The 24,504-nt window shown below is 44.9% G+C and overlaps 1 protein-coding gene across 2 annotated transcripts in view; it reads right to left on the bottom strand.

The window, feature by feature from the left end:
- Window positions 1–23,901, bottom strand: part of LOC147427232 (uncharacterized) — a 32,818-nt gene extending 8,917 nt beyond the window's left edge. Inside the window, exon 1 of one of the 2 annotated variants that reach the window (XR_015186280.1) lies at window positions 23,286–23,901. Coding sequence is in view for 1 of the 2 variants with exons in the window: in XM_086498998.1 (XP_086355124.1) it covers window positions 23,286–23,871 (586 nt within the window). In the remaining variant the exon portion in view is untranslated. The remainder of the gene's footprint in view (window positions 1–23,285) is intronic. The other variant, XM_086498998.1, reaches the window with a different exon arrangement.
- Window positions 23,902–24,504: the final 603 nt, after the last annotated feature.

Raw genomic sequence — 24,504 nt, 5'->3', positions numbered from 1 at the left:
GCAACCTCTACAAACTTTCGTATGAACCACCTGTAGTACGAACACAGTCCCAAGAAGCTTCTAACTTCATGGACATTCCTCAAATTGGGCCAATCACGGATAGTCTCTATCTTGGCCGGGTCCATTTGCACTCCTGCTGCTGACACAATGTGTCCCAAAAAGTGTATCTCTGGTAGGAAAAATTCACTTTTCTTTGCATTAATCACTAGCTTGTGATCTCGTAATGCCTGAAAGACCTGAAGCAGATGATCTCTGTGTTCTGCCTCATTCTTGGAGAAAAGAATGATGTCGTCAAAGAAAGTGTCAACAAATAGCCTGCACTCTCGAAAAATCCTGTCCATCATCCGGTTAAATGTCGCAGGAGCACTGGTTAAGCCAAAAGGCATCACCAAAAACTCAAATAACCCAAAAGTCGTCCGAAAAGCTGTCTTGTAGACGTCTCCCGACGCAATCCTGATCTGATGATATCCACTCTTCAAGTCAATCCTGCTAAAGCACGAGGATCCCTGTAACCTATCAAGTATATCATCGATCCTAGGAATCGGAAATCTGTTCTTGATGGTGATTTGTTGAGAGCTCTATAATCGATGCACATTCTCCAAGATCCGTCTTTCTTCAAAACCAGTAACACTGGAGAGCAATACGGTGAAGTACTAGGCTATACAAAACCCTTTTCCAAGAGGTCTTTCACTTGGTTCATAATCTCTTCATTCTGTACTCGGCTCACACAATAAGGTGGCCGATTCGGTGGCGTGCTTCCAGGTATCAGATCAATGGTTTGATCTTCAGGCCCTCTGAAAAGCAATCGGCATGAGTGTGGAGAAAAATCTTGGCGTTCTTTTGATCAGGTCAAAACATATTCAACCTTTATCCATCGTTCAGTTCTCTCCCAAAAGAATGAGAAAGAAACTGAAGTTCATCAAGTACAATCTCTAAGCCCTTCATTTATCAAAGTCGCTTTCTCGGCTCGGTAGTCAACCACGGCGTAGTTCTTGTGGTACCAAGGGATATGAGTAGAACGTCACTCGCGTGCCCTGAACACCCCTGTCATTGCAAATGAAGTTTGCCAATGCTCGGTGTAATGGCAACATCCCATCCGGGTGCCAGTCGAACTACCTCCGCCTGTGGCGTCAGTCTGTCGGGCGTAATTCCAAATCGAGCCGCCAATTCCAAGTGAAGAGAAGGTTGCCTTGGCTCCTTCAAAAGAGCTCCCTGATCCTTCACTTTGCCCCAAAAGCGGCAAAGTTTGTACTTTCATTCATTAGATTCGGTGCAGGTACCACGCCATGTGGTACCAGTTATGCTTTTCTATCTGCCTTTTTTGCCAAATTCCTTAGCTACTCTCGAACTCTCAGGGCTGTCGTCGTTCTTATCATTTTGTTCTTTCGGTGCCTGTTTAGGGCACTTCGCGGAGATATGTCCATGTTCCCCGCATTCAAAGCACTTCCCCTCCCTGATGAAGCGAGCTTTCTCCTGAGGAGTATGCTTGAGTCGTGCATCCTTCTTCTCTGGGTTGCTCTTTTTCCTTCTACTTTCATTCCCAGAAGTCTATTCAGCTCGTTGTGTCATGGCCTCATCTGTGGGGTAGGTCACACTGCCAGAGTGAATGGCAAAGCCTTGCTTCGCATGACTCATCAACTCCTAAATAGAAGCTGACTTCTGTTCTAAGAAGTGATCTCGGATCTCTGTAGGTAGACCCAAGATAAACCGCTCAATCTGTTCTCTGAACGAGATCTTCTTGAATGAGGAGGCGGGTAGAAAAGAGCTCCAAAATCTTTCACAATAAGCATTGATTGTATCTTTCTTGGTCATCCGAAGATGGTTCCAAGCAGCTCGTATATCTCATTCATATTCTTGCGTCAATCAAGAAGAAATAAAAAGCTTTTTAAATTTCAGCCATTTAACTGGCGCAGTCTTGTTTAAAAGAAGCGTGGACCACCAAGTACGAGCATTCCTCTTAAAGTAAGAGGCAGCTCTCCGAATCTTGGAGTGCTCTGAATAGCGTCCTTCCACGAAAGCGATGTCAAACTGCTCGAAGCATCTGAGTATCCTGAAAAAGTATCAAACTTGATCAAGTGGCCACCTTCCTTAAACTCTCGGACTTTCTTGCTTTTATCTTCGAGAAAGTCATACTGGTTGGCTTTGTAAAAATTCTTCTTGTTCGCATAAAAGTTTCCGTTGTCATAGTCTGAACTGTCCGTAGACGAGTCCTCTATAGAAGTGTCACTCATTGGGGGAGACTTAGACTTCCTTGCCTTTTTCTTACCCTTTCCGAAGCGTTGTTTCTTGTTTCGCTTTTTGCTTTTCTTGTCTTCTTCGCCCGAGTCTGAAGAGCTAGAAGAACTGTCAGAAGAAGAAGAAGAAGAACTGGGTAGGTCTTCAAACTTGACGTGCTTCTTCAATTTCTTTGCCTTGTCAAATGTCGACCGACGACCCAAATATCCCGGGAAGTCAATGCCTTTCTTCTGCTTTTTGTCGTGCTTTTTGCCTTTCTTTTGCACGTCGAAAAGCTAAGCAATCCGTGCATCAACTACGTTCTCGAGTTCCTTCTCCGTATATTTCTTAGAGGCAGAAGGTTTCTTTTCGGGAGTGGTGTTGTGGTTCTTTGCCACTCCATCTGTACCTCTTCCAAAGAGGTCTGATTCATATATTTTGCCATCTTCGGGTCCTTGGCAAAATTGAGCATCATCTTTGTTGCATCATCAATGAATTTTCGACGCTCCATCTCTTGCTGCTCTGCTGGAGTAGGCCTAGGCGGGCCATACTCCGTGCCGGAATCTTCGTTGTCATCCCTGTCCGCATCTCCAGATGCAAAGGGAGTCGCCTGATCATTGCCTGAAGCCATAGGTGCCGCGGAAAAAAAATTCGGGGATCGGATTTCCTGTAGATGAGAAATCAGTTGTCACCAGCGTGTGACTACTATCTATCCTTTTTGTTGATTTCTTTCTTATTATCTATTTACTTTCACTTTTTGGAAACACCCCTCGGGAAATCTAACTGCCCTGCATTGCATAGCTAGTGTGGAACTGTCCAGAGGGAGTCCAGGCCTGAGGGCAAGAGAGCACTAAGGTTGGACAAGGACTATGGTTAGCCAAGTGGGGTCATTGACTAGCCAAAGTGGAATCCTTTCCTACAGAGGCTACATTTCATTTCTGGATGTGGCCGCAGTGTACAAAGAGAGTCGGATGACCTAGAAAGATACAATGGCAGCATCTCCTAAAATTTAGGGAACTGCTATTTTGGGACCTGAAAATGTGTCGACGTCATTACCTCTGGAACGACAAAGGGAACATTTTCTTGCTCTGCTGCAAAGTCAATTGACGCACCAGTTGAGATATTTTTAGCCGGGAATGCCCAAAGTCGGAAAATGTGCCATGTGGCACTCTGTGAGCATTCTGCTACTCCTGGCCAGAGAGGGGGCGCCTAAAATGAGAGAGGAGGCTGATTTTCAGATTTTGTCACAGGTTAAGAGCTATGGAGTGCTTGCTTTCCCTCTTATGCACAATGCGGTGCCAGGAGTGATGCCCTGCACGCTACGCACTGCCCTCTCTCTCCCCTTTGGCAATATGTTATGCCCCACTAGTGGGCTCTTCATTTGACCAATGTACAGTTGTGTGGGTTCATGCGCGATTGCCAAGGCAAGAGCCTCTTGCACAGGTACTGGATTAGCTACCGGCTAATCCCCCGTAGGTACAAGTGATTCGGAGAGGTTTCACGCTCGAAATCTTGTCCGATTCAAAGGGCAAGTAGCCCTACAGGTGCGGGAGCTCGAGGACTTGCTACGGATGCGACCAGCACGCGAAACGGAGCCCGAAACAGTAAATTACAGCCTGCTGTGTATTTTTGCAGGTTTAGGGTTTTGGCCCTAAACGGATCCTAATACCCCCAGGAGGTTCGGGGACGCAAGGGGACCGTTGTACAGGCGATCTGGCGCATTTTCAGGGCTGAAAACAGAGAATTCAGCGTGCTGCAGATTCTCGCCAGGTTTTGCAAAGTGCCCGTATGCGTCGGGAAAGTCAGTCAATGCGTGGGAATACTGACTGTGAAGGGTCCTAGTACAGTTATGCTGCCGAAATCAGGCCGGAACAGTTGAAATTCAGCCAAGTTTGTGCGGGGCAGCTTGTAGGGATCCACAGCATTTATTCCCTCTTTTGAACAATAAAGAAATACCGAAAGGGGCGCCTAAGTTAGGGGCCAATCTGGTGTCGGTCTTCTCATACAGGTGCATTCTAGCATCTGTATCCCATTCCCCTCTCTTGTGTCACTATAGCGCAGGTATAATAGACGACTAATAATGGGTGAAAGCTAAATCAAAGTTTGAAGTAAAGTCTACCGCCCTTTTTGGATTGAACAGGCTGGTTTCATGGTTCCATCGACAGGATTAAATCACTTTTTCCCATAGCAGTGAGCCTTGGTCATATTGGGCTTGAAGACACAGGGGATCATAGACCAGACACATGAAGTGGGTGAGTCCTCAAGACCACCACAGACATATGACGATATATTCAGGACCCAGTTGGCTACTGCTGTGGCTATGTTCACACAAGTAATGCAGAATCAGAGGTTTTTAGCCTTTCTGCAACCTCCTGTTCCGTCTCAGCAAGTTGGGTCACTGGATCATATCCAAAAGCCTGTTAAGGCTCGAGCACAGGTGATTCATACTGCACAGTCAATGGAAACACCTGTACACTTGACGGAGAACATGCAGTCTTCACAACCTGTATCTAAGGTGCAAGAACATGTGGCTGAGATGCCAGTCTTTCAAGCTGTACCAGTTCAGCCCGCCACCTTTCAGCAGCCTATAGCTGGTTCTAATGGGCAGGGAAGCAACCTACAGGCTATGCAACAGGTCTTCCCACCACCTTCAGTACACCCTGGCTATTTTGGAGGTGGATCGGTATTCCAGAGCATGGCTGGTCATGCACCTGGAAATCAGTTTTACACGCCAGAAAAAGTGTTTGGGAGTGCTCATACGATGATGCCTAACCCCATGTATGGTGTCACGGGCATGCTACCAGGGTTTCAGAGCACTCAGGGCCAATTTGGGATGCCACAGGCAAATTTTGGTATGGCTGGAATTACAAATCAGCACCCAAATATGGCATTTCCAGGTCAAGTTAATAGCGGCCAAGGAACACAGATGAACCCTGATAGTGTTCCCATGTTTTAGTCACTTCCATATGACAATTTAACGCCGTTGGAGAGGCCAACTCCGTACAAAGAAGGTGGCAAAGGTGTGTCTTTCACGACCTTTACAGGGTTTGATGACAGGAAGAAGGCTCTCTCATTCCTCCAGCAGTTTGACAAGGCCTATGCAGGGGGAAACTTTACAGAGGCTTCAAAGGTCAGCAAGGCAGCCACTTTCTTGACAGGGAATGCGGGACAATGGTGGACAACTTTATTGCTTCAAGGGCAAGCTCCGTCCACATGGATTTACTTCAAGCAGATTTTTGCAGCAGCATGGTTATCTGATGACTTTGAAGCAGATGTCATGACAAAATGGCACCAGCTTAATGCTGCTACTTGCAAGAATCTGGATGATTACAATCGGAAGTTTTGGAAAGCTCTACTTCCAGTAACTTCCTATAGGTTTGTGCCATTGACAGAACAGATTGAAAAATACTGTTGTGGCCTACCTAAAGGATTGAGAAAGTATTGTACGAAGACAAAAGTCACTACTTTGACGCAGCTCATCGAGGTAGCAAACACTGGCAATGGTTTGCTCAAGGGAGAAGATTGTGAATTTAACAATGGCGTCAAGGCAGGATCAGGTAAGAAAAATTCAGCCAAGAAGCACATTCCCAATGAGGCTCCTAGAGGGACTCAGGAGTCAGCCAACGCAGGGAAAGATAAAGCTACGGCTGAATCAGAAAAAGGACCAGCAAAGAAATGGAAAAGACGTTTTTCTCGTAAGTCAGAACAGCAAAAGAAGGTTCTAAGGACAGAGAACAAATGCTTTATATGTGAGCAGCCTGGCCACATTGCTTACAATTGTCCTACAAAGAAAAGGCCAGCTGATTCTGATGACAAGGAAGACAAGAAAGGAAAGAAGCCCATGGCTGGTCTAGTGCCAGATATGGTGGGCGACAAGCCAAATTCAGATGCAAGTGAGCTTTGCAGAGCATGGGGAAAGGTCAGGGATCAACAGTGCTTATCTTCTTTGATCCAGGTGCCAAAGCCAACTTCATTTCCCCAGAATTGGCTTCAAAGTTGGGAATCAGACCTGAAGAGATGGGGTATACAGCAGACGCAGGTTTGGCATGTCCTGGCCATACAGAGGCTGTGACACCCATCATTGGAAAATTGCGCCTACATATCCAGTCCTATGTAGATGCTGAAGAATTTTACATCATGCCACTGGACGGATGTGATGTGTTGCTAGGTATTCCTTGGTTGTTTCGTGTACAGGGAATCATGGATGCCTACAACAAAAAGATCACTGTACAGAGCAGGGGAAAGACTCACATTCTGGATGTAAAGCTTAAAGGGGAGTCTATTCCCACTGTATCAACTTCCGCTATTACTTCTGTAATGAAAAAGCATCTTTCTGCGTACTTGGTTTTTGCACGTGAAGTGTCAGATTGTGATGAATCAAATTTATCTATGCTAGATAAAGAAAGGTCAATGTTTTTACAACAGTATAGTGACTGTTTTTCTGATTCATTACCGTCTCAATTACCGCCAGAGAGACCCGAGGACCATGCGATAGATTTGGTGCCAGGCAGTAGCCCACCAAATAAGCCTCCGTACAGGGTTAGTGCGGCTCAGCAGAAAGAGATAATGGGCCAAGTACAGGAGCTGTAAGAAAAGGGGCTGATTCAGCCCAGTTCATCTCCATTCTGTTCTCCAATGTTGTTGGTGCAGAAAAAGGATGGCTCATGGCGTATGTGCATAGACTACCGTGCACTGAACAAGAATACCATCAAGAATAGGTTCCCTATACCTAGAATTGATGATATTATGGACAAATTAGAAAGAGCAGCTATGTTTAGCAGGATAGATCTAAAGAGTGGGTACCATCAGATCCGCATTAGATCAGAGGATGTGCACAAGACTGCTTTTAGAACAACGTTTGGCCTTTACGAATTTTTAGTGATGCCCTTTGGTCTCACAAATGCTCCTGCTACGTTCAATAGGATGATGGACAGAATTTTCCGTCCACACCAACAGTTTGTTGGTACATTCTTTGATGACATGATAGTCTACTCAAAGAATGAAGAGGAGCATAGGCATCACTTGGCCATTGTGTTCAAAGAGTTACGCAGTCATAGGTTGCTCATCAATGCAAAGAAAAGTGAATTTTTTCTGGAAGAGATCCACTTTCTGGGACACATTGTCTCAAAGGATGGTGTCAGAATGGATCCTACAAAAGTTGAAGCAATCAAGTCATGGCCAGATTTGAAGACGGTGCATGATGTCCGAAGCTTCTTGGGACTATGCTCCTATTACAGAAGGTTTATCCGAAATTTCGCTGAGATTGCTTCACCTTCACATGCTCTTCAAAAGAAGGCAGTCACCTTTAGATGGACACAGAAAGAGATTTCAGCTTTTAATCTCTTAAAGGAAAAGATGACTTCAGATCCAGTCATTGTGTTGCCAGATCTTAGGAAGTCATTTGTGGTCGAGTGTGACGCCTGTGGTAGTAGCATTGGTGCAATGCTAATGCAAGATGGCAGGGTAGTAGCCTATGAGAGCAGAATTTTGCAAGGGCCAGAGATGACCATGCAGGTCTATGAGAAAGAGTTACTGGCTGTGATTCATGCGCTCTTAAGTTGGAAACACAACCTGTTAGGTACAGATTTCATTGTCCAAACGGACCATCAGACCTTGCGATACTTCTTGACACAGACAAAGTTATCTGAGAAGCATATGCGATGGGCAAATATCTTGTCCATGTTTCATTTTCAGATTGTGCATGTGGAAGCCAAGAAGAACGTTGTGACTGATGCCTTGTCAAGGAAGCCACAAATTTCAGCTGTGTCGATTCCTTATCATCATGCACATGAGAGAACAGTATGAAAATGATGAAGATTTTGCAAGGGTCTTCGACCAGCTAATGCAAGGACAACGTCATGAACACTATCTTCTCAAAGATGGGTTCATGATGATGCATGGCAGATTGTGTGTCACAAAGCCATTGCGACGCAAAGTTATGGAAGAGAGTCATGTCCCACCGTATGCAGGGCATCATCTCCATGGCTGAAAATTCCTGAAACCATCTCCAACACAAAACCATGAACATACCCATTCCATGTAAAGTGAAGGAAAAAAATCTTGTCTTCTCTAAAGATTGTGCATACAATGTAGATGAACATAGAGAGGGAGTGACAACCCGTTCATCAAACACATGCAAACAATGCGGTCGAATCTTTTCTGTATGATCGAAATCAATCAACTGTGGCAATTCACAATGGAAATGCCCATGCTTGGTGCTCACACTATGATGTGATCTTTCGGAAACTGTGTCATGCCAAGGAAGGGACAGGGAATGTGACTTCCTGACATACAAACTTTTCAGCTTTTCATGAACAATCCACATACATTCGTGCTCATCCATGAGAGAAACGTGCTCAACATACAATATGTCATGCCTAGGAAAAGGGATCACATAACGATGTTGACTAAAATACAGGAAACCTTCACGAATGAAACACTCGAACAATGCGTGCGTATCAATCATGCAAACACATAATACTTCCTGTGATGGTTCCCTGGCCCAAGGCTCGAGAGCCAAGATCGCTTCTTCCGGATCTATCGAATCTTCTTGTGGGGGATCTGTGGACCTTGACTCGAAAGCCAAGATCAATTCTTGGTGATTGATCGAATCTACAACGAGGTTAGCTTCGCTAGAAAAAGCATCCACTAACACATCATCCTTGTGAACAATCACATCATCTTCATGCAACTCATCATGCTTGTGAGAAATGACATCTTGATCATGCAAATCATCATGCTTGTGAGGAATCACGTCTTGATCATGCAAATCATCATGCTTGTCTTTGTCATCCAAATCATTATGCAAATAATTGGCATCCAAATCATCATGCTTATCATTGTCCTTCAAATCATCATGCAAGTCATTTTCAATCAAATCATCATCATGCTTCACACAATCATGCAAATCCTGTGTATCATGCTTTGGAGAAGAAGAGACTGAGAGAGTCTCCTTTTCCCGATTCTGGTGCATCTGTGCCTGAGCTTGAGAAAAGAGTCGCAATAACTCTTGCATTTGTGCTTTGTTCTCACGATAAAATTCGGCTTCTATGGCTGCCCTTCTTTCTTGGTACTTACGCTCGATGGCTGCCATGTCTTCTTCGTAGGCTTTTCTTTCTGCTTCTCTTTCTTGGTCCAACTCCTCCATAGGAGTTAGTGCAATCTTTGTCGTAGATGGAAAAGGGGGAGGGTCGGAAAAACCTCCGGGTGTGGAAAATTCTTCTTCGCCTCTCTCATGCTCATCACCTCCAAGCGAAGCATCCATTCCGCTTCGAGTCATGACCATTCTGAAGTCGTGGGTTCTTGTGGGTTCTTGGGGGTCTTGGGTTCTTAAGTCCACGAGGAACTTGGGTTCTTGAGGTTCTTGAGGTCCTTGCTTCGTGAGAATCTAGGGTTCTTGAGGTGTTCTTTCGCTTGCAAATCGCATTGGAGAAGGATCTTCTCTTCACCCGAGTTCTACCCTTTTCTGCGAGCGCACCCCTTGGCGGCCTTGCGCTCACACCAAGGTTGCTTTTTCCCACCTCACGTCGATTGGCCGGCCGCTAAGTGCACGGTCCGCTCTCAATGAGTGAAAAGAGACACAAGGGGAGGCTGGACAAGCCCTTCTTTCTTGGGGTTCATGTCACTCTTCAACAAAACACGATTAGGAATCGCCACGCCCAAGTAAACTTGGGTTCGTGCGATCACAACAAGCAAAAAAATTCTTGTGGTTCTTGTGGTTCTTTCCTTGAGTAATGCAGAACACTGCCAAAGCTCTGATACCAATGTAAGGTGCAACGGAATGAATGCCGGTGTTCTGCAAATGCAAAAACGCTAGGCTGATCTGCTGTGTCGTGATGACGCCGGGGCTGATCTGCTGTGCACAAATCGCCAAGGCTAATCTGATGCAAAAACGCTAGGTCTTCTGTGGAGAAAACGCCAGAGTAGTCGCGGGGGTTGGTCTTGCTGAGAAGTTGCCTGTTGAGTGGGGAGCTCCTGCTGCCTCTTCTACCAGAAAGTGTGAACTTGGGTTTGCTTATATATTAACTTAGCAAAATTGCCCTACCTACTTTTGTTGGAAAGTCACTTAAAAATAATAAGTGAAAATCCCAATAAATAGGAAAATAGGCTAAATGCACTCGAAAATTCCCCTAACTAATGCTAATGGATTCTGATGGGAATTCCGATGATCATGCTGTGTGCAACCGGAGGATATGCATCTATGCTAAGTGACTAGGCATGCACAGTCTATGAATAGACTCACAAAAGTGCCAGATCACTGCTCACAAAAGTGCCAGATCACTGCTAATCTAACTTGATCGGATTGACTGAACCCTGCTGTGGTGTAACTTGTCCACGGACACATAGGGTTGGGATGTGTCACGTGACAGGCGCCCCTTTCAGTATTTCTTTTTATATTAATCAGTTCAAAGTACAAGAGAGGGGTCGGGATTCACTCTCAGACTCAACGTCCAAATGCTCTGAGAAGTGAGGCCCTCACCACTAATTTAAACGTTACAAGGGATGCCCAAAAGCAAAGCCCAAAAGCTTTCCAGTTAAAAGCATAAGAGCTCAAAAGCTCTTCTCTCTCAATCTCTTCTCTTTTTTTAATTTAAAAAAAAGAATTCTCTTCCTTTCTCTTGCGTAGAGTAAAAAGCAAGATCGCGTCGCTCATCATTATTTTTATTTTTTTTTAAATCAGCCTTCGCGTTTTCCGGAATTTAGGGTTTCTGGCAGAAATTAGGGTTTGCAAGAATTTCAGGGTTTCTGGTAGAAACCCTAAAATGGCAGAAATTAGGGTTTCTGCTGTCCGCCACGTCATCACTTTGTGACAGATTTCAGCCCTTAGCGTTTCAGATTTCAGCCCGTCTCGTCGTCGTCGTCCTCATCGTGGTCGACATCGTCGGCAAGTCCAAGCATTGTAGAGATTTGTGCAATCATAAGTAGACCGCTCTCGCCATAGAGAGTGGGGCCTTCGGAGGAGGGTTTTACGTCTCTGGTGTCGTATTCTCTTCTCTTCTCATAAGTAGACCGCTCTCGCCATAGAGAGTGGGGCCTTCGGAGGAGGGTTTTACAACGTCTCTGGTGTCGTATTCTCTTCTCTATCTCTCAGTCTCATGCACTTCCATTCACAGTGTCCATTGACTTTGTTTGTGTCCATTGCACTCTCTCACTAAAAGAACGGAAGGCTCTCCCTTCCGTAAGTAAAAGGAACCTTGAGCACAGTTCGGAGCACTCATCTTGAGCAAAGTTGAAACATTCATTCTGCTACACCTTTCATCGCACAAGCAACTTTCGGAAAAGCAGATGCGGTGGGCTAATTTCTTGTCGCAATTCCACTTCCAGATAGTCCATGTTCAGGGGCAGAAGAACTTAGTCGCAGATGCATTGTCTCAAAAGCCCTTGGTTCTGGCTATTTCCGCAATATATCATCGAAGCTTTCACGATATGGTAGATCAGTACGCCACAGATCGTGACTTTGCTGACATCTTTCACCCGATACAGAGTGGGGAGGCAGTTGTAGGCTAATCCATATAGGACGGCTATTTGATGTGGAAAACGATGTTGTGTGTTACACACCCCTTGAGGGGAAAGGTTTTGACAGAGCCACCTTTTTCGGGCCAACACTGCATAGATACCACCTTGAAGGGTGCAAATGATTGTCTCGTTAACCCTTGGTTCTGGCTATTTCCGCGATACATCATCGAAGCTTTCAAGATATGGTAGATCAGTACGCCACAGATCTTGACTTTGCTGACATCTTTCACCGGATACAGAGTGGGGAGGCAGCTGCAGGCTATTCCATATGGCAGCTATTTGATGCGGAAAACGATGTTGTGTGTTGCACACCCTTTGAGGGAAAGGTTTTGACAGAGCCACCTTTTTCGGGCTACCGCAGCATAGATACCACCTTGAAGGGTGTCGAGTGTTACTTTTACTAGCCGAGGCTCAAAAAGGATGGGGATGAGTATGTTTGCACTTGCTTAGTAAACCAAAAGGTCAAGTTTGACAAGCATAAGGCATCAAGACTTCTACAGCCTTTACCCATACCCTCCCGCCCTTGGGAAAGCATTGCTATGGATCTCATTTTTAATATTCCCAAGACCACCAAAGTGGGCATGATGGCATTTGGACACTCATTGACAGATTTAGCAAGCAGTCCCACTTCATTCCAATAAAGAAGACAGTTAAGCCTGACCATTTTGCAAGACTATTCATGTCACAGATTTTTTGGTAACATGGCATGCTTGAGTCCATAGTCTCGGACAGAGACCACCGATTCACCAATTTGTTTTGGAGGGCAATTGGAGAGAACATTGGCACACGGTTGCATTTCTCGTCCTCATTCCACCCACAAACAGACGGGCAGTCTGAAATAGCAAATTCGGTGGTTTTGCATTTATTGAAATCTTACATTTCGGATCAAAAGACTCAATGGGAACAGTATTTGCCCTTGGTGGAATCTGCCTACAACAACACGGTTCATTCATTGACGGGGAAGGCGCCATTTGAAGTAATTGAGGGTGCTAAGAAGGTTCCTCCATTTTTTATCACCAAAAACAAGATTTTTGAAGCGGATCAGTACCAAGAGATTTGGATAATGCTTTTGCCAAGGTTCGCGAGGCTCTTGAGAAGTCTCGAGTACGGTATAAGAAGGCAGCTGATAAACATCGACGCGACTTGCAATTGAAGGAAGATGATTGGGTGCTTAACGATTTGAGAAGGCAAGCCTGAGAAAAAGAAAAGAAAAGGAGCGGCTTTTTCCAAAGCGAAGTATGCGATATTATGGCCCTTTTTAGATTCAAGAAAAGACAATGATGTATCCTTCAGACTGAAGTTGCCAAACACTTGGAAGATTCACAATGCTTTTCATGCGAGTCTCTTGAAACCTTTCAAGGGCAGTCGATAGGGAGCCTGAGGAGCAACCTGAAGTAGAAGAGAGCGAGAAGATACTCGCTCCTGAACGGATACTGGCTCACAAGGAAAGGAAAGTGAAAGGTAAAGTGATACGGCAGTTCTTAGTGAAATTCAAGAACTATCCGGTATTAGATGCGAAGTGGATGGAGGAGGACCTAGCAGATACTGCTCAGAAATTGGAACAATACCTTGAGACTTTCGATCTAGCTGCGTCTATCCTAGACTGAGTCTGCTGGTGCCGAGAATCTTGCAGATGACGGAAGTCGCCTGAAGGCGTTCCATCTCTACTGCGAGGCTTGCTTGATCTGTCGGCGAAAGAGCAAGTCGGATAGTGGGCTCTACAGGGTCGGGTGAGGGGGAGAGTGGAGAAGGGGCGAAGTGGCGTTGACGAAAGGTGGCCCTCTGTACGGAATTCCGCGAATCGCGGTGGTAGCAATTGGGAGCGCCAACTTTTGGGACAAGATGCTTTTGGAGTTGAATCTTTTCATGTAGTTGCTTTTGAGAAGGCCATGGGCTTATAAATATGTACTCAGGGGTACTCCCTCTCTCAGATTTGCTGACGAGCACTCAGCAGAGAGGACCCTCGGATTTTGTAACTTTGCTCAAGCATTAATATAAAAATAAATACCGAAAGGCGCACCAAACCTTGGGGCCAATACCTATGGACACGGAACTACACCTGGCATCAACGTTTTCAGCCAACCTTGGCGTTTTCCCTCAACCTCTCCCACCAGCGTTTTTCAGCCCCGGGCACCCTGAATTCAGTGATCAGCCTTCCAGATTAGCGGCATTTTCGGATCAGCTAGCAGGACCAGCGTTTTCACTTTTTCAGACATCGCCGTCCTCAGCGATAGCAAATCAGCCCACAGTTTCGTCTTCGTCGTCGTCGTTGTAGTACCAAGTATCTCCAGCAGTACCCATTAGCACCTCAACAGCACCGCAGCACAAGTACCCCTCGTCGTCGTCGTCGTCGACGCGGTACCCCAGCATCTAGCATCCCTTACCTTTGGGCTTGGCTTCTTCCTAGCTCAGCGTAGGGATCAATAGGGCATCCGTGTCCTTAGCACCCAAGTACCTTCAGTATCCAAAGTACCCACAGTACCAAGTACCCACAGAATCCAATCCTTAGCCTCACACCTCAGCAGTACCCAATATCATTAGCGTCAAGTACCCATTAGCATTTCAACATCTCAGCATTTAGCATCATTATATCAGCATTGTGCAAGTAATAAAGCAAGTACTTGCTCTGACAACAAAGCAAGAGAGCCCTTGAGGGTGGTTGGGACCCGACATGTGGCTCGCTCTGTGTGTGTGTGTGTGTGTGTGTGTGTGTTCATTTAGTTCTTTCAAGTGAAGTAAAGTAACCTTGTGTTTGTGCGGAGTACTAGATCCGAGCTAAATCCTTAAAACACTTCCGCTGCACCTGACACTTTATAAGTGAGATTTGCAGGTTATAAACTTATTAAGGCTTAGGTAGGGCAAGTTGTCCAACAAAATCCAAACAAAATAAATCTATAAATTGATTTATTAAAAATTGAGCCAAGGGGTCCAGTTTGGTTGGAAATGCCGCACATCTGCCCACCCGCGAATTCGATCGACGCGAGGAATGGCTCGTTGGATTCCTTTATCCTAGAACTACATGCACGTCATGCCAGATGCCCACCATAGTGTAACAACATCTGTCAGAACACGCGAACAAACCATCTATGCAAGAGGGTTCCAAAACTGGAAAACCTAATCTAACGGACTCATCCGGACACGCAGGTCCTGCAAGCAGGCTCATGACATTGCCGGTACTAATCCTCCTAGGATTCTAGACACACCTATCTAGAGAGACTAAAACTGGCTCTCGAAGTCAATGAAGCATGTCCACGTGGCACACATAGCCATGTGCACGTGATAGACTAAGGGATTTATCAAGATTATTGTTACAGCATGGACTCTGAAGAAGAACCACTGAACTTGTTTTAGTTTGTCAAATATCAGCCATTGAAAATTTTGAAAATATTCCAAAATTCAAAGAAAGGGATGTTAGATTTACACCACTGCTACTTCAAAAGTCTAGGGCATACTTGTACGTGTTACCATATACATGTGGTAGTGATGTGTGTGAACACACTAGGACCGTCGGGGCATTTTTTCCCTCTTTAGGAGGTTTTTTCCCCCGTGCATTGTATATACGCCCATCACTCTAGGGCTATCTATCTTTCCATTGCACACTAAGTAACACACTCTCTATTGTGTGCCTTGAGCTTCCTTCGTCTTCTCCAAGCTGTGTGTGTTTCTCTACAACCCTAATTCCAACAATTGGTATCAGAGCAGGTCACGTCCTCCCGGGCTTAGTCGCCAGCTGCTCCAGCACACGCCTGCTCACTTTCTCCGATTTCAGTGAGCTTTGGCGAGCGTTCGCAGGTCGACAAATATTTTGGGAAAGCTCAAAGAGCTTGGTCTGCTCAAAATTTTGATTTGGGCTCATTTCGGCCTCCGTTTCCACTACGGGCAGTACTGCACAGGCTATTTCGTCATTTTGTGCAGATTTTCTGGCAGTGCCGTTTTCTGCATAACAGGTGCCTTATAGTCTTCTACGGTTTGTGCTATATAGCACAAGTTGTTCCCGCTCCATTTCTCCTATTTTCGGGCAGTTTTCACATCAGGTGCAGCATTTACCATGGCTGACAACAACAACACAGATGTGTTCAAGATGTTTGCTGCTGAGGACAGGTTGGATGGGGACAACTACCCTATGTGGGCTTATATGATGCAACATGTTCTTGTGTCAAAAGGTGTCTGGAACATTGTGCAGGGCATTGATGTACGTCCTGGTTCTAAAGATGTAGGCGATATTGAGGATGTTGCAGGTCTTGCTGCAAGGATTGCAGCTATTAGAGTTGTTTTGCCTACGGCAGAACAAGCTCGTTGGGATGTTAAGGATGCGCAGGCTCATGCATTGATTGCGTTGTCTGTGAAGCGCACCATTATTCCTCACATCCGTTCAGCAAAATCTGCAAAACAGGCTTGGGATATTCTAGCAGGTCTTTATGCAAGCCGCAATGAGGCTAAAATTGCTTTGCTGCGTAAAGAGCTAGAGTCGAAGATTATGCATGAGGAAGATGATATGGACACTTTCCTTGCTAGTGTCAAGGATATCAATGAGCAACTCATTTCTGCAGGTGAAGTCATTTCGGACAGTTCCCTTGTGCAGACTGTTCTTGATGCCTTACCAGATTCCTACCAGACTTTTGCTAGTACTTGGAGACTGATGACCCAAGGAAATCCTGAAGTTGTCAAGTTTGATGCATTATGCACATTGCTGTTGCAAGAGTCACTTTCTAGAAAAAACAGGACTAGGCAGCGTGCAGTTGAACAGGCTTTTATTGCTTCTCAAAGAAAGGGTGGTAACAGTAATGCAGCCACTTCTTATGGTTCTGCTGCGAGTGGCAAAAATTCTGTTCCTAATGCTTCTGCTGGCAGCACTTCGTCTCGCAATTTTGGTGATAAGGGCAAAAAGAAGATGCGTTGCCATTATTGTAAAGCCAATGATCACTTGATCAAGTCGTGTCCTAAGTTGAAGGCCAAAGAGGCTAAGAAGAAAGAGGGTGGTTCCACTGCAAATGCTGGTTCCACTACAAATGCAGCCATTGTTGAGTCTTCTGTGAAAGGAGATTGTGATGCTGATGTTGATGCAGAATGGGCTTTTAGCGCAGAGTGCACTTACAATCCTGCTGTCCATGATGCTACTTGTCAGTTGCTGCAGATTCACATGTGTGGTATTTCGACAGTGGTGCTACAAAGCACATTACCTCACATCGTGAATTGTTTACCTCTCTCGAGTCTGTCCCTCATGGGAATTCAGTCACTTGTGCCAACAACGCCTCTTATCCAGTTCAGGGAGTTGAAAAGATTGTGCTCACTGCTGCTAATGGCAGTTCCTTCACACTTGTTGATGCACTTTATGTACCTGGGATCAAGAAGAATCTCTTGTCTGTATCCGCACTTGCTAGACTTGGACTTGTAGTCAAATTTGTGGATGACAGATGTACAGTTCGTGATCTCAGTTTTGGTGATGAAATTGTTGCATCTGGGCTTTTGTGCCATGGGCTGTATAAGCTCACTTTGTATGACAAGTGTGGACAAAATTTTGCAAATGCTGTTGCAGATTCAAGGGCTATTTCAGATGCAAAACTTTGGCATGCACGTTTTGGTCATCTGAATTTTGCCAGTTTGCTGCGTTTGCAGAAATCTGATATGGTTGCTTCTTTGCCGCCTCTTGAAGCACCTGTCAAACATGTTTGTGAAGGCTGTATTCTGGGTAAAATGCAGCATTCTAAGTTTCCAAAGGATGGTTCAGTTAGGGCCACATGCAGGTTGCAGCTTGTGCATAGTGATGTTTGTGGGCCCATGCAAACTCCGTCCTTGGGCAATTACCTGTACTTCGTGACTTTCATTGATGATTACTCCAGGCATGCATGGGTATTTCCGCTTAAAGCGAAGTCCGAAGTTTTTATGTGCTTCAAACAATTTTTGGCTATGGCTGAAAATGTCTCAAAATGTACTATGGGCACCCTCCGTTCCGATCGAGGGGGGGAGTATATGTCTCATGAATTTAATGCATTTCTGGCTAGTCGTGGGATAAAACACCAATGTACAGTGCCTTATACACCTCAGCAAAATGGTGTTGCTGAGAGGAAAAACAGGTCACTAACGGAAATGGCACGATGTATGGTCAAAAGTCAAGCTTTGCCGCATTCGTTTTGGCTTGAGGCCATCATGTATGCCACTTATGTACTTAACAGGTGTCCTACGAAAGCTTTGCAGTCTATTACTCCATATGAAGCATGGCATGATAGAAAACCTTCTATTGAGCACATGCGTGTTTTTGGTTGTTTGGCATATGCTTTGGTGCCACAAGTGCAGCGCAGAAAATTGGATGATAAGGCTGTCAAATGTATTTTTGTTGGTTATAGTGCTGAAAGCAAAGGTTACAGGTTGTATCATCCGCAAACAAAACGTATTCTGGTTTCACGGGATGTAGTGTTTGTGGAAGACTCTGTTCAGCCCTTGCTGTCATGTACTAGAGACAGTAATGTAAGCTCACAGGACATTTATGACACTTTGTTGCCTCTTTTCAATGGTGGAAATACGAATGTAAGTTCCAATGAGGCAAATGTACAGCCTATGGGGGTTTCTGAAAATGTTTTAGAACAGCCTATTACTAATGCAGATGTACATGATGTACTTGATGAGGAAAGGGCTGAAAATGAGCAGGCTAGAGGTATGCCAAAATGGCTGGTGCACACTTTGCGTGACAGTAAATTGGATGCACCTTTATCTAGTCGTACTCGTTCAGGCTCTCGCCATGCATCTTATGCATCAGATTGTTATGCTTTGGCTGTGTCTAGTTTACATGATGTTGAGGAGCCTCTGTCTTTTGATGAAGCACAGAATTCAGAAAATTGGATTGCTGCCATGAAATCAGAATATGATGCACTTATAGAGAATGACACATGGACTTTATGTGATTTGCCTCCTGGCAAAAAGGCCATTGGTACGAAGTGGGTTTACAAGTTGAAACGCAAGCCGGATGGTGAGATCGATCGCCATAAGGCTCGACTTGTTGCAAAGGGTTATGCACAACAAAAAGGCATAGATTATGAAGAGACTTTTGCTCCCACTTGTCGTATGACTACTGTGCGTTTTCTATGTGCATTGGCAGCTCATTTTGGTTGGGATGTACATCAATCAGACATTGTTACTGCTTTCTTGAATGGTGACATATTTGAGGAAGTTTATGTAACGCAGCCTCGCGGTTTTGTCATAAAAGGACAAGAGGACAAAGTGTGCAAATGTAAGAAGGCTTTGTATGGGTTGAAGCAATCTCCTCGTGCTTGGTATGAGAAAGCTGACACTCATTTGGTTAAACGAGGCTTTCGTAACAGTCCAACAGAAAGCACATTGTATGTAAAGCGTGAGGATGATGTATTTCTCATTGTGGTTCTTTATGTTGATGATTTGCTGATCACTGGACCAAATGAGAGACATATTGCTGAATTTAAGGCTGATTTGAATGCTACTTTCAAGATGAAAGATTTGGGGCTGTTGCATCATTACTTGGGTATACAGTTTAAGCAGTGTGATGGTGGTATTGCCTTGTGTCAAAAAAGTTACATAGAGACATTGCTATGTAAGTTTGGACTTGAGGATTGCAAACCTATTGCCACTCCCATGGAAACAGGTTTGAAGTTGAGTCTACATGATGCTGGCGATCCTGCTGATGTCACTCTTTACCAAACTGCTGTTGGCTGCCTCATTTATGTATGCAACACGAGGCCAGATATTCAGTTTGCAGTCTCGCAGGTCAGCAGATTTATGCATAGCCCAGGGTCTAAGCATTGGCAGGCCGTCAAGAGGATTTTCCGCTACCTTAGTGGCACTTTACATCTTGGCTTGTTTTATCCCAAGGGGGGATCATTGCCGCCAGACTTACATGCTTTTTCGGACTCAGATTGGGCTGGTTGTTTTGACACGCGAGTGTCCACAAGTGGTTTTTGTTTCATGCTTGGCAGTTCATGTATATCATGGTTGAGCAAGAAGCAACCTACTGTGGCCACTTCGAGTTGTGAGGCTGAGTACAGGGCAGTCTTCACAGCTACGGTTGAGTGTGTATGGCTCAGACGCCTTATGGCTGACTTGGGTGTTGGACAGGACACTGCCAACACTATCTACACTGACAGTCAGAGCGCATTGGCAGTTGCGAGGAACCCAGTTTTTCATGCTCGCACAAAGCACATTGAGGTGCATTACCACTATGTCAGGGAGAGGCTCTCAGCACGAGAGATCAGCTTGGCTTATGTGCCAACACAGGACAACCTTGCAGATCTTTTCACAAAGGCATTGTCTCGTGAGAAGCTTGAAGCTTTCCGCAAAGCTTTGGGCTTACTCCCCTTTGTGGACTGATCCTGTCCTCAGGGCATGGCACTTCCCTTTACTCATGTGCCAGCTCTCGTTCACTGCATCACTCCAGGGGGGATTTGTTACCATATACATGTGGTAGTGATGTGTGTGAACACACTAGGACCGCCGGGGCATTTTTTCCCTCTTTAGGAGGTTTTTTCCCCCGTGCATTGTATATACGCCCATCACTCTAGGGCTATCTATCTTTCCATTGCACACTAAGTAACACACTCTCTATTGTGTGCCTTGAGCTTCCTTCGTCTTCTCCAAGCTGTGTGTGTTTCTCTGCAACCCTAATTCCAACAGTACGGCTAGTATGTCTCCACGCTCGCCACCCATAGTCTGGATTGTACCTGGTCCGGCCGCCCACTTTTGTCCACATATATTTCCATATATCATTTTTCTATTGGGTCGTGAGGATTTTCATCAGGCCTTGCCCTAAGGGCCAGGGGGTACCCACTTCCACATCTCACAGAGATCAACACATCTGACTGTATTGGGTCTTCTGCTCATGGTAGTCATGGGGGGAGATCATCACCATCTCTCACATTTCTCTCTCTCTCTCTCTCTCTCTCTCTCTCTCTCTCTCTCTCTCTCTCTCTCTCTCTCTCTCTCTCTCTCTCTCTCTCTCTCTCTCTTTCTTCTGCACACGCGCACTCTCACAAGGGGGGAAGGAAATGTAGACGGTGAGAACTGTCCCTAGGTTGGAATTCCGATTGACAACTGAGCTGGTAACTACCAAGCCAGTTACTATAGTGGCAGTAACTGCATAGTGGACAGTCAATCAAAGACCCAATCCCGTACCTATAAATAAGGGCCATTACTTCATTTGACGGGGCGTGACTTAAGGAGGCTTTTGAACTATAATTTGGAAGTCAACACACTGTTGTAGTGCCTTGGAGCTCACTGTGCTCTTGTATTCTCTTGCTGATAAGCTGACTGTGTAATATTTTTTAGCTACGGCTACAGATATATGAAAATGATTTTTGTGCACACAGAATGAATATATGAATTTATGAATTTATGAATTTATGAATTTATTGGTACATTATGAACGGGAAAATTTTCCGATGCAATGCGTCATTTGGAAATTTATCCGTGTCCGGATAGTACAATAAGTAGGAATTGTGACCAGACGCAATGCAGAATAGTTAACAATAAGCACATGAATAAGATAGTGTCCTTGGTTTGCTCAAAAAAACTATGATTTAATAGTTTTTGCGGTGGTCGCCCAGCCGAACACAGCGGAAATACGACCGACAAGAGCCGACAGACTGAGTCGAGAGAGAGATGAAATCAATCGGGCTAATAATGCCCTAGATTGCTCAAAAAACTAGGATTTAATGCCTGTTTTATGGTGTAAAGGTTAAAAACATTTTAAGAAAAGTAACCGGCCAGTTTGAGCGTGGCCAAAATTATTAAACATTTTAAAAACTCACCTTGTAGCGTAAAAAAGCTGAGAGACCAGTGTAGCAATTTTTCACTCACTCTCTCTACACTCTCATGTGGCCCGTGTGGCAATTTCTCCTGCTAGACTATAAGAAAAGGCTAGTGCCACCTCTTGGGGGCATTCTGCAACAGGTTCCCTTCACGCAAAGACTCTCCTCTTCCAACTCTCAGTTCAGCCAACACTCTCTCTCTCTCTCTCTCTCTCTCTCTCTCTCTCTCTCTCTCTATATATATATATATATATATATATATATATATATATATATATATATCTACGATTTTCTTGCTCTTGTGTTTGTGAAGGACGTGCAGAGGTTGTGAAGCCTAAGGCGTAGGCAGAATGCAACCATAGGAACTTGTGTACGTCCCTGCAGGGAAAAGTCGCACTCAGACAAGCGCAATACCGGCTGCCCATGAAAATTTCAACACTCTGACACGTTCCAAAAGTAGACTTCAGCCAAGGAGAACTCGTGTGGACATCCCCTATGCGAGCAGATGTAAGTAGAAGCCTCTCGTGCAAAAATTCTCAGTACGATGCAAACTTAGCCGTTCCCAGCTACAAAGTATGATGAATTTCAGCCATTAGGCTTGTGAAACCATGCACCTTCTTACATCACGCAAATCTTTGGGGTCAACGCGTCTTGGCTCGGGATCCCACCCCGTCGTGTCGTCTTCTCTCTTTTCTTTTAAAGTTGTTTTGAAGTACTAAAAGTGTTGCCAAGTGTGTAAATTGCGGTAATCTCTGTGTTTCCGTCCGATCTCTCGCCGGAAGTGATAACAGTTGGGACCCCATCGGGTCTCTCTCTCTCTCTCTCTCTCTCTCTCTCTCTCTCTCTCTCTCTCTCTCTCTCTCTCTCTCTCTCTCTCTCTCTCTCTCCAAAGAAATAAAAGGAACCATCATTCGTGATAAGTTGCACACATTTAAGCAAGGATAAAAGCACATCGTTCGTGATAAGTTGCACACATTCAAGCAAGGAAAAAAGCACATACATGGCTCCTAATGCTCCAACTTCAAAGCCATATGCCACTCTTCCGTTTCAACAGCCTCAAGAGTCACAAGTATCTCTACTTCTCGAGCCAAGCCTCGCTCATAATAATCTCTCGACGACAAGCTACTTCTACATCTTGCCTTCATTCTTTGTAGCCGATCGGCCCACATGTGCCAATGGGGGAAGTCATTGGACCAGCTTTCAACAACTAGAAAAAGTAATGAAGCAACCAGAAACTACAACCCGATCATTTTTAGCTTCAACACTTAAGAGACTGAGTCATCATCTATCCGTACTCCTCCATGATTCACATGGCAATCTATGCCATGATTTGCGGTGCAAATCAAGAGCAGAAAATTTCAAATTTGGGTTCCTCAGATAGGCCATCATCCCCCTTCATGGAGTACACATCTGGCCCTTGGTACTGCCACGCATCTCAATGTGGCATACCCCTCTCTTAGAGAAAATTAGTCGTCCTCGATTCAAGTTTACAAGCATGGTAAGATTGATGATCCCACCCCCTATTTAACAGAGGGTCGCAATAGTGATACAAAGCTCTCATGTATGGCTCTCTTTGAATCATCATAGATAGGTTTCCTTGTTTAACTATTTTTTGTCTAGCAATTGTCCTACTGTCCAGACTCTTTATCCTTGCATGCAGACACATCAGCAAGAACAAAGTGCACACGAGTTCCAACACTCTAGAACATTGCTTGTTGACTTTAGATGTTCACTTTCAGAAAAGAAAACAAACATTTATATCTTGAGTAAAGCCACGAAAACTACCTGAATGATCTACATTTGTTCCAGTGACTGCTCCAGTCTCCTCCTGCATCAAGCTTTTGAGAAGATACCAGGGCCTTTTTCTAGTTCTGTCTAAGCAACCATACCCAAGTCTGTAGTGCTCGTCATCCGCTTCAACTCCATCCTTACCAACACGGGTTGCCTCTTTTGTAGCCCTCTTGTAGAGACGTTCAAGCTCCTTATCGCCACGAAAAATCTTCTTGTCCACTTCCTGGGGACCCTTGTACGTCTCACTTGCAACAGAACCAGGAGCGAGTCTCTTGAATGAGATGAGCCCATTAAAAAGTTTCACTTTTTGGATCTCATCTACTTGACTTTCGTGAGTGGATTCACCATCGTTGTTAAGGGCCTCCTCTGCGTTTTGAGCCCCGTCTCTGTGTTTGGCAAGCGCCGCATCACGAAGCTTGGCAAGGCGGTCTTCTGAATCCTTCTCTCTCTGCTGCTGTTGCCGTATACTCTCCTCCCTGGCTGCCGCCTCCTCATCCTTGCGAACCTTCTCCCTATTATCGAAATTGTAGACATTCCATCGTTTCTGCGGGAGAATGTTTAAACCTCCGTGGCCTCCCATATTGTTCTGTCGCGAGGAGAGGAGGAGGAGAGAACCTTTTTAAGGAAAGAAACCGACGAAGTTTCGAGCGGGCTTAGGCTGGGTTCACACTAGGCAGGAACGTTGTGGCGGCCTTTGATTGGAGCAACAATAAAGAGGACCTAACGGTGTGGCAAACTACCCCCTTTACAACTAGTCTAGCTCGGTTGGCCTCGTCATAGTATATAATTTGTGAGTTAGTGTAAACATGTAAGTAGGAGTCGTACTACTTAATGTGCAAATAGGATATCATGGGTGAATTGCTTGATAAAAAAATTTCTAACAAAAAAGCATTAAAAAAAGGATCTTATGGGTAAATTGTTTGATAAGTTTCTCCTAAACAAAAAGGATAAATCTAAATAAAAATAGACCGTTTTGTGAAAGACATCGGTGGAATCCAAACCTCACTTTTTTGAAAAGCATGTATGCAATCCATCCATCAAGACAGAGCACTAATTGTATGAGTTGTCCACCACAGGTTGTAAGATAGATAGGATTAGACCATGCAACTCTCCACCCAATCTTGCTATACATAGACTCATAACCATCCAAATATAGCACCCCTTGATCGCATGTCCGTCATGGCCCTTGACCTGTCCGATCTTACCATAGGCA

This window comes from Adiantum capillus-veneris, chromosome 24 (genome assembly GCF_014529385.1).
Source record: "Adiantum capillus-veneris isolate H3 chromosome 24, ASM1452938v2, whole genome shotgun sequence".
In the NCBI taxonomy this organism is placed as follows: Eukaryota; Viridiplantae; Streptophyta; class Polypodiopsida; order Polypodiales; family Pteridaceae; genus Adiantum; species Adiantum capillus-veneris.
The sequence above is the reverse complement of the archived record's forward strand: the minus strand, read 5'-3'. Positions and strand labels throughout refer to the sequence as shown.